This window comes from Micropterus dolomieu, linkage group LG09 (genome assembly GCF_021292245.1).
Source record: "Micropterus dolomieu isolate WLL.071019.BEF.003 ecotype Adirondacks linkage group LG09, ASM2129224v1, whole genome shotgun sequence".
Classification (NCBI taxonomy): Eukaryota; Metazoa; Chordata; class Actinopteri; order Centrarchiformes; family Centrarchidae; genus Micropterus; species Micropterus dolomieu.
The window spans coordinates 3,270,306-3,280,885 of record NC_060158.1 but is presented as its reverse complement, the minus strand read 5'-3'; the positions used below and the strand labels follow the sequence as shown (position 1 = coordinate 3,280,885).

General features: G+C 44.9%; 2 protein-coding genes across 4 annotated transcripts in view; both read left to right on the top strand.

Annotated features, from left to right (window-relative positions):
- Window positions 1-10,580, top strand: part of cdc42se1 (CDC42 small effector 1) — a 33,277-nt gene that overhangs the window by 8,646 nt on the left and 14,051 nt on the right. For 2 of the 3 annotated variants that reach the window (XM_046058913.1, XM_046058914.1), the window contains exon 2: window positions 2,727-3,080. In XM_046058913.1, coding sequence (XP_045914869.1) covers window positions 2,931-3,080 — 150 coding nt within the window. In that variant the 5' untranslated portion in view covers window positions 2,727-2,930. Of the gene's footprint in view, window positions 1-1,740; window positions 1,802-2,726; window positions 3,081-10,580 lie in introns of those variants that run through there. The other variant, XM_046058912.1, reaches the window with a different exon arrangement.
- LOC123976608 (spectrin beta chain, non-erythrocytic 1-like) lies at window positions 7,191-9,642 on the top strand. The gene is made up of 4 exons (XM_046058911.1): window positions 7,191-7,520; window positions 8,514-8,605; window positions 9,375-9,455; window positions 9,548-9,642. The coding sequence occupies exons 1-4, from the start codon at window positions 7,368-7,370 to the stop codon at window positions 9,549-9,551; spliced, it is 330 nt and encodes a 109-aa protein (XP_045914867.1). The 5' UTR covers window positions 7,191-7,367; the 3' UTR covers window positions 9,552-9,642.

Sequence of the window (10,580 nt, the reverse complement as noted above, 5' to 3'; positions counted from 1 at the left end):
CTTACGACAGAGGGATAAACAAGCTTACGACAGAGGGATAAACAAGCTTACGACAGAGGGATAAACAAGCTTACGACAGAGGGATAAACAAGCTTACGACAGAGGGATAAACAAGCTTACGACAGAGGGATAAACAAGCTTACGACAGAGGGATAAACAAGCTTACGACAGAGGGATAAACAAGCTTACGACAGAGGGATAAACAAGCTTACGACAGAGGGATAAACAAGCTTACGACAGAGGGATAAACAAGCTTACGACAGAGGGATAAACAAGCTTACGACAGAGGGATAAACAAGCTTACGACAGAGGGATAAACAAGCTTACGACAGAGGGATAAACAAGCTTACGACAGAGGGATAAACAAGCTTACGACAGAGGGATAAACAAGCTTACGACAGAGGGATAAACAAGCTTACGACAGAGGGATAAACAAGCTTACGACAGAGGGATAAACAAGCTTACGACAGAGGGATAAACAAGCTTACGACAGAGGGATAAACAAGCTTACGACAGAGGGATAAACAAGCTTACGACAAGAGATAAACAAGCTTACGACAGAGATAAACAAGGTGCTCCCACCCAAGGCCAGACGTGAGCGTTCTGTGTTCCCAGGAAACAAACGGCCCGTTCTCACTCCAACTCCAGCGTCAGTTTGTAACGCACTGGGGATCCCCTTAGCGCCATGGTTCAACACACTGGGGGAAGCCCTGTAGCGTCGGTTATGAACGCTAAAAGTAGGTGTAGGATATTTAACAGTGAAGTCCGACTAAGTAGGTGGATGGTGTAAAACCGGACTTTCCCCCAGGAGACCGGTGCTCGTTTCCCGTGTGAAACATTCAATGTTTTATTTAGGTTATGCAAGTAACGTAAGTTAAGTCAGGTACTGTTATTTTAACCCAAACCATGATCTTGTCCTAAACCTTAACTAAATTGCAACGTTTAACAACGTTAAAAAAACTTGTTTTATTTTGAAAGTCTAACCAGATGTTGCTTATTTATTCTTGATGACTTCACCGCGGAGCCCTACACGTCCAAAAACGACACTTAAGGGTATGCAGGGCGTTAACAAGCGACGCCAAGGTGTCTTGACCAGGCGTCCGTATGTGAAGCCCTGCGATGAGAACAGGTTGCAACAAACACTCACATTCGGCCTCATGTGATAACGCCGGTTCCTGCCAGCCCGTCAGAACTGAAGAAGCCTCTCGGTCTAAGAGGGTCTAACAGTCGAGCTGAGTTTAACCTCCTTGGATGTAGAGAAATAACATTGTGGCTACGTATCCTTTAGTCCAGTCAGTACAGTGAAGTACGGATGTATGTGAAACATCATTCAGAGCTCAAAGATGTGGTGTTTTGTTGCAACGAGCTTCTTTTGAGACTCGTCTGAAGCGTTTTGGAGGTGAGGTTACAGACCGGAGGAAGAGTTTTATAATAAAGTGGCCTCAGCGCTGACAGACCAACGTGTCCTGTCTCAGGATCAGTTTCATCTGGAAACAACAAGAACAAAACATCCAGAAACACTCTTTCATTTCAGTTTTACAAGCCCGAGTGTGTGCGTTGTGTCAGTGTGCGTTGTGTCAGTGTGCGTTGTGTCAGTGTGTAGGTGTGTGTGAGAGTGTGTGTTGCGTTGTGTTTGGACCACACCCGGTGTTTAGTCATGCTTAATGTGTTCGCTGTGCTGACGTCTCTCTGAGGTTTGGTTCCCATGCAGCTCAGTGAGAGAGAGGATTCTGGTTCTTCTGTCTTTGTGAGGACTACGTTTGAGTTTCAGGACGTTTTATTTGGCTGTTTGGGAGTTGAGGTCAGTGTTTGGCACGATACTGAAAAGTGTAATCAACGACTTATTACTCATTTAAAAAGTAATGATAAACTTTCTGATTAGAACTGTTAACTGACTAATCTCGGTTTTTAATAAAAGCTGCACATTCAGGATCTCTTGCTGAAAAACTCTCCTCCTTTCTTTTACTATCTGAACCAAAGGACCTTTTTAACTGCAGCTAATTGGGTTGTTGTCATTTATTTCCTGTTGACTTTTTAAATGTTGCAGCAATTTAGAGCAAAATAACACAGAAATGACTCAAACTGCATCACCGTTGGTCAGGAAATGAATGCGTGTGGTTAAATAAAGGCGTCTGAGTGTGTTCGAAACTGTTTCCACGAGCCCAGACCTGTTATTGATTATCTTTAAATTCAAGAGAAGAACCCTCTTTCTCTCCAAATTAAAAAAGTTTAATTCATGAGCAAACAAACCTGACCTCCTTCAGTCGGTCCAAATGTTGTTGCCAAGATTTTTATTTCTCAAACTGTGACCCAAAAGTCTCGACCATGTCTGAGTTTATTTGCAGGAGAACATCACGGGTTTTTACTTTGTTCTGGTCTCCAGTGTAACAAAGCAAGTGAACATTTATAAAAGAGTTGCTCTTTTACACAGAACTGGATCTGTGTGTCAACGAACCAATCGCAGCTCAGGATGACACGAGGCGGTTCGTGTTTCAGACTTGTTCAGACAGAAAACCAGCGAGGCGATGAAATGAATCTCTGACAGATAAAAATGTTCACTAGTGAGGGAAAAAAAGACAAACGTCTCATTGCAAAAGATGAAGTTACACAAGCAGCTGCAGGTTTCGCCACAGATCTGTGGACGTCCTTCATCTGGGCAGAAGTCTGAATAAAAGACAGAAACTTGTGAAAATGTGTCTGTAACTTGTTTGTTTTTTCCTCCACAGATCAAACCTGACACTGCAGCTCAGGAGGCGTTTGGATTCAACAGATTTTGGATCCATTAACACGGAGGACCCAGTTCATTTTACACGTTCCTCTACGAGCTTCTTCTGGATATCCAGTTTTTATTTTTGTATTTTCTTCTCCGGACAGCTTTCAGCCTGACGCGGGGCACATTTTGGGGTTTTGGGTCTGCAGTTTTTGTCTGAATGCCACAGGATTACCCACAGGCTGCAGTTCCCCCCCCGGCCTGCAGGGCGGCAGCAGAGAGCGGCAGCCGGCCGCTGGACACGCGGAGCGTCGGCATGAGCGACTTCTGGCACAAAATGGGCTGCTGCGTGGTGGCTAAACCACCGCCGGTGAGTAAACTAACCATAACCTAAAAGTCCAACCCGTCCTCCCTCCCGACTCGTCACATATGGACGCGTGGTCAAGAGCCATCAGCTTCAGTTTGTAACGCACTGGGGATCCCTGTAGCGTCACAGTTGAACGCAGTGGGGGGGGAAGCCCTGTAGCGTCGGTTTGTGACGGTAAAGGCAGGTAGATGATGTTTAACAGAAAAGAGTAAGAAGGTGGATGGAGGGCCAGAACCCCGACTTTGAACCGGGAGACCAGGGTTCAGGTTCCATGTGAAACAGAAAGTCAACATTACATATTTTTATTTAAGTTACGTAAATTGCGTAAGTTCCACAGGTGACGTTGGTGAGCTTGTTAATTGACCTACGTTTGACCCAAACCAGGATCTTTTCCGAACCTTAACCGAGTACTTTTTGTGCCTAAACTGAACCAAACTGCAGCGTTTTCTGACTTTAATAACGTGCCGTTTCAAAATGCCGATGTTTCGAAACATTAGCATTTTATTTTGAAAGTCTAACCGGATGTTGCATATTTGTTGTTGCGGAGCCTTAAACGTCTAAAAAAATGACGCTAAAGGGCCTCGACCAAGCGTCAATATGTGAGGAGTCGGAGGTGAGAAGGTGTTGCTTCATCCCGTCAGTCGGCGTCTGGTACAAACACACATGGCCGCCTTCAGCGCCTTGTTCAACGCTAAAAGTGCTTCTGTGAATAACAGAAAAGTAAAGAGGTGTTTGAGGCGGACGGGTGGGACAAAAGCTGGACTTTCACTCAGGAGACTGGCGTTTGTTACCTGAGAGAAAGAAGAGTTTATATATCACTTACAAAAGAGGGCTGCACAATATATCGTTTCAGCATCGTCATCGCAATGTGGCCGTGCGCAATAATCACATTGCAGAATGTGTGAAACACCTAAACTTTGTTGCTGCTTGATACAAAAGGAAAACTCGGACAGTTCTCGTTTTCCATGACTGATCTACAAGAGACGAGCGATGGAACATAATTTACTCTGATTTAAAGACAAGCAGGCTCCATAGTTATTGATCAGTTGTCCCCGTTAGTTGTCGACCACAACTTGAAAATAAGGGAGGAACAGGAGAAAACCAAAAAGACTTTTGTAAAGCCCTCAGGGGGCTGATATTTTGATCATTTTGTTTAAAATGTTTACTGCATTAAAGCTCTAGAAAGGATGGTTTGCACTCAAAAAAAAAGAAAATTTAATGTTCACCTTATTTTCTATACATTTCCCTACAAAAACATCCCAATAATTCCAGGATGCTTAATTCCTTTCAAATAGAGCAATTTAAGTCACCTGGTGAAAATTCCTACATTTTTTTCATCTCACAATATCTCAGAATAGAAAAATATTGCAAGTTTATTCCAATATTGTGCAGCCCTATTACATAATGTACATAAGTTACGTGACTTACACAACGTACGTAAGTAACGTTACTTTAAGACATAAGTAATGTAGTTATTTTAAGCTAAACCATGATCTTTTCCCAAACATAACCAAATTACGATGTTTCACATTGTTAACCACTAGTTTTATTTTGAAAGTCTAACCAGATGTTGCATATTTATTGTTGCTAACTTTAGCCCTACACGAGCTAAAGCGACGCTAAAGGGTACCCAGGGTAATTCAGAGGGTTTCAAACCAAAAACAGTTTGGCTGCTGATTCGACCGCTTATCAACACAGTCAGCAGGAAGCGTTTGCGCCAGACTGCTGCAAGATTTCTGTCAAAAATCTCAGTCAGATCTGAACTCACGGACATTAAAAACACAGGCTGAATCAGATTATTCATGAGATTAAAAAACCTGAGATGATCTTCACCTACAGAAGCTTCAGCTACTGAACGTGGTTTTCATTGAGTTCAGAGGGCAGCTGGCCGGCGTTTGTGTTTTTCCTCCTGTGAATCAGATAATCTGAAGTGTCAGTGAGGGAAAACTCTCTCAACTGCTGGATTTTACTCAAGAGGAAACAGGCGGCAGAACTTCCTCTTCCTGTTTCACCGTGAACCCCGACCTGCTGCAGGCCGACGCCCTCTCGCCACATAATGTCACAAACACTTTGTTTGTTTGGAAACTGTTTCTGAGGAGACGTTTTCCCGTTAATGTGATGTCGTATTTCATGAATCACATTCACCGTCAGTGATTTTGACCTGGAGACCTTATTATTTATGAACTTATTTACGCCACCAGAACGAGGAGAGAAAGGATTTAATTTGTAATTTGGGTGACGCGATGCTCTAATAAGACGTTTGTTCTTAGAGCATCAAACAGGTGAAGCCAATAGTGAAGCCTGAAACCTGCGTCCTCTCCAGCAGCCAGTAGGGGGCGACTTAAACCTGCGTCCTCTCTAGCAGCCAGCAGGGGGCGCCTTAAACCTGCGTCCTCTCTAGCGGCCAGCAGGGGGCGACTTAAACCTGCGTCCTCTCTAGCGGCCAGCAGGGGGCGACTTAAACCTGCGTTCTCTCTAGCGGCCAGCAGGGGGCGACTTAAACCTGCGTCCTCTCTAGCGGCCAGCAGGGGGCGACTTAAACCTGCGTCCTCTCTAGCAGCCAGCAGGGGGCGACTTAAACCTGCGTCCTCTCCAGCAGCCAGCAGGGGGCGACTTAAACCTGCGTCTTCTCTAGCGGCCAGCAGGGGGCGACTTAAACCTGCGTCCTCTCTAGCGGCCAGCAGGGGGCGACTCCACTGGATTTTAGTCTATGAGTCACTGAGAAAATGTTTCTACTTGTCAGCTGATTTATTCCCTCAGTAAACACTTTCCTGATGAGTTTATGGTCTCAGTCGCTAGTTTCAAGTCTTCTTCAACACAGCATGATGTTCATTTAGTAAATTATGGTCCCATTTAGAGGAAAAGAAACCAGGAAGCAGGGGAGGCTTTAGGGCGGGGCTACAAGCTGATTGACCAGTCGCTACCATGGCAACCTGTCAATCAGGATAGAGGTGACTCGTATCTGCTGCTCTGTGTACATTTAACCAGCGCCGCTGAAAAAGCTTATCAGCAGTCGGCTGCTCATTTTTCAGGAAGTACGTTTTGTTTTAAGCCTGTTTGTCGCTAGCTAAAATTAGCATCCCAGCTAATATCACAGTTAACGTGAACTAGCTTGGTTTGAACCTTGCTAACCAAGCTAGCTAGCTCCACCCTCCAAATATGGTCACATCTGGTTCCAAACAAACCAAGATGGCGACTGCCAAAATGCCAAATTGAAGGCTTCAGAACGGCGGTCCACAAACCAACGGGGCGCATCACAGCGGCTACGCCCACTTATTTTATACCGTCTGTGGTTAGAACAAGCTGTTAGTGCAAAGCTGTGTCTCAAATCAGATACTTTGCAGTACACTGTGTACACTATGTACTTTCTACTGCGTGGTGTCGTCTCAAATCAAACACGGCCGTTATGCGTCGTCTTCTTCTTCTTTTTCATGGTGAGCTGTAACCAGGCGGATCGTCATCACCATCATCTGACCTCGATTGTCGCCACATAACGAGAACGTACCTCCTGCGGCTTCCTCGCTGCCATTTTACCCTCCCCTCCGCAACGCACCCAAGATGGCGTCTGTTGAGGCTGAGAAGTGTCCAGCGTTCCACACTCAACTTTCTCACTGTTATTAGGGTACCCATAGTGCACTGCAGTCAGAACGCAACTGAGGCACTCAGAATAGCAAGTGTGAGTACAGTTAGAGGCTGCTGGGTAATGTAGTGTTTCACTTTTCTCCTTAATGACGTGATTCTTCATTTATGAATCGTTCACTCAGGAACTCTTTATCCAAAGCGACTTACAAACCCGTCATCAGAAGTGTCGCTGTGGTCGTCTGTAGTTCTGAGGCTCTAAGTGAAGCCTCAGCGTTGGACGGAGCTGATGGCGCTCTGAGCAGCCGAGGAGTGATTTCAGACGTGCGAGAGCTGAACCAGGTGCATCCTACTTCCTGTTTTCCTTCTTAAAAAAGTGGAAGTGGTTTGGCGTTTGGGACGGCGAGGTGGAGTCGGAGGAGTCGTTGTCCTGGATCCTGGATTCACATGTCCAGATAAGATATTGTCCAGCTGCTGCCTCCCCTTCCTGAAGACCAAGGACGCTTCACTGCTCGCTCACTTCCTGTGCTGTGTGCAGGGCCAGGAAGACGGTCCGTTTAATCCACATCCCGTGTTAAACTGAACCTGGACCTGGTCCCAGCAGGTCTCCGCAGCGCAGCACCCGGTGGACGTTAGAGGAACTGCAGGCCGTCCTGACTGTTTCTTCTTCTTCTCTGTTTTTCTCTGCAGCCCAAACCCACCAAAGGCCGGATGCGGATCCACTGTCTGGAGAACGTGGACAAGGCTCTGCAGTTCCTGAAGGAGCAGAGGGTCCACCTGGAGAACATGGGCTCCCACGACATCGTGGACGGGAACCACCGCCTGACGCTGGGCCTCATCTGGACCATCATCCTCCGCTTCCAGGTAACGGCACACACACACCTACTTTCTTTGTCAATCATTTTATCAATCGATTAGTTGATTGGTCAATAGAAATAAAAGTTAGTTGACGAGCACAGAACAGAAACACAACATGTGAAAACAGCAGTAACAGAATTAAAGTTTTGAAACCCAGAAACAGAATTTAAAAATCCACTTTTTGTTTTGGCAGCAGATTGATTGATTTGATCAGTGCAGCGAAACAACAAGACGAGTGTCCAGAAACAAAAGTAAATAATTTAGTATTTTTTTTTGTGACTTTTCTGGACATGAAACGTTCAGACCTGCAGCAGGTGGTGAAGGGCCACGCCCACTTTATTACTCTTTAACAGAGTGGCCCTGATTGGTCCACCTCCTCAGGTGAAAGTCCAGGTTTGTTCATGTTTTACTGACAGCAGAGCGTCATCATGGAAAGACAGTCCAGGTGACATCACACGGTCCTGGACCCACCTTTGACTTCTGGGAATTCCCAGCGTATCTCTGAAAAATCCGACCAATCGGCTCCCACTTCCTCCTAAAACCATCCAGTCAGAGCTGCTGTTACTCAAAGACAACCGGAGACGTCAACAAACCAACTTCATGCGCTCGGCTTCTCAGGCTGAAGAAAGCTCCACCAATCACATCACAGACACTGTTGAGTAAATCTTTAAAGAGCCAATCAGATCACTCACAAATGAAAACAGACCAATAACAGTGGAGGTGAGGTGAAGCCTGAACAGTAGCAGGCACCTGTACCTGAACACCTGGTGGAGGGGAGGGGCTTCAGCTGTCTTTAACCAATCATTGTCCTGCTCACAGGAAGCTAGCACCATGACGAACAGTCACAGATTGCTGCTGTATTCAAGATAACACCAGTAAATGCATCTGTAGACAGAAAACAAAACCGTACAAATCATCATCAGCACCTGAAAACTTTCTGCGTCTGTCTGTAGCGACTCACCTGAGGTGGACTCACCTGTAGCGTGTTTGTATTTTCAGATTCAGGACATCAGTGTGGAGACTGAAGACAACAAAGAAAAGAGATCAGCCAAAGACGCTCTGCTGCTGTGGTGTCAGATGAAGACGGCAGGGTGAGACTCAGCACCTGTATTCATATTTCTACTACTACTTCTGTAAATCACTGTAAACCACAGCAGCCTGGCTGACTAAAGTCTGGCCTTATTTTCAGGTTAGAGAAAATTCAGAACCTTCTCTCCTTCAGATGAAACATTTATTTCCAAACTACAGAGATGATGTGAGAGGGTGTTTGTATTTTGGAGACTGTTGGGGTTTGGAAACAACGGTACCAAAACATGAACATATTTAAAAACACTTCTGGTAATTTTACTGTCTTCTAGCAGTAAAACTAGTGTTTCAGGAAATGTTGATGGTTGTTGTGATAATGCAGTTTACTGTGATATTTTGGCTTTATAAAACTGATTCCACGACGTCCCTTGTTGTCACTACTGTAAGATGTCCAGTTCATCCAGCCACATCACACGGAGTAGATGTATTTGTAAATGTAGAATAATTCATCATCAAGGATGTTTTTCAAAGGAATTGAACACTAACTGTTATGAACTGGTAAGATATCAATAACATTGCATTGAACTAATGTTTGACGCTCTGAACTCGTCACTCCCCTGATGATATTAACTTCCCTCCGAGGGGAAAGGAGACTCAGTCTACCGGTGGATGCTGGGGTGGAGGAGGCTTAAGGCTCCTTTCATTATCGTACATGTTATTGCTAATCGGGTCATTCAAACTTAGACTTTGATCAATTCTGTGTTCGGGTCACACGAACACCTCTCAATCAGAGCGAAATGTTGGCTGAGATTAACACCAGGTGTTTTTCATCAGGTATCCAAACGTGAACATCCACAACTTCTCCACCAGCTGGAGAGACGGCATGGCCTTCAACGCTCTCATCCACAAACACAGGTAACACCACCATCATCCTCAAATACAGGTAACATCATCACATCCACAAACACAGGTAACACCATCATCATCGTCATCATCCACAAACACAGGTAACACCATCAGCAGCAGCATCGTCATCCACAAACACAGGTAACACCACCATCATCCTCAAATACAAGTAACATCATCGTCATCCACAAACACAGGTAACACCATCATCAACGTTGTCGTCATCATCATCCACAAACAGGTAACACCATCATCAATGTTGTCGTCATCATCCACGCATACAGGTGACACCATCGTCATTGTCATCATCCACACACACAGGTAACACCATCTTTGTCATCATCCACAAACACAGGCAACACCATGAAATGGAAATATGTCCTTTAGTGAGTCTTCTGAAATAAAGAGTCCAATCCAGACGTCTTTTAAGGATTTTATTCTTTGCAAAGGGTCAGACAAACATACAGAGTGCAAAGAGTCTGCAGAGTGTAAGACAAAGAGCCAGTGAAGAAACAGGTGACTTTATACTGTGAGGGTATTACGCAGCTATGTTAGGGAGGAAGGGAGTAGGGACCAGCTGTCCTAAGATGAAGGCCTATCAAGGACAGTCAGATAAGAAAACTCTCTAACGAGCATCTTTCCCATGGGAAACTTCACCTAGCTGTAACATAATAAAATAATCAAATACCACAATAGTGAAACATTATTCTGATGAAGCATGCAGGGTGAAATAGTAAACACAGTAAAATATAAAATTTTCATCACAACCATCATCATCATCCACAAACACAGGTAACACAATTGTCATTATCCACAAACACAGGTAACACCATCATCATCATCCACAAACACAGGTAACACCATCGTCATTATCATCCACAAACACAGGTAACACCATCGTCATCATCATCCACAAACACAGGTAACACCATCGTCAATGTCATCATCGTCCACAAACACAGGTAACACCATCGTCATTATCATCCACAAACACAGGTAACACCATCGTCATCATCATCCACAAACACAGGTAACACCATCGTCATCATCATCCACAAACACAGGTAACACCATCGTCAATGTCATCATCGTCCACAAACACAGGTAACACCATCGTCATCGTCATCCACAAAC

What these genes read in the sequence shown, in the direction of transcription:
- LOC123976608 (XM_046058911.1), top strand. Translation starts at nt 7,368, where the DNA reads ATGCGGATCCACTGTCTGGAGAACGTGGACAAGGCTCTGCAGTTCCTG. An exon ending in CCATCATCCTCCGCTTCCAG is followed by an intron (nt 7,521 to 8,513) that starts GTAACGGCACAC and finishes TTGTATTTTCAG; the next exon opens with ATTCAGGACATCAGTGTGGA. An exon ending in TGTCAGATGAAGACGGCAGG is followed by an intron (nt 8,606 to 9,374) that starts GTGAGACTCAGC and finishes GTTTTTCATCAG; the next exon opens with GTATCCAAACGTGAACATCC.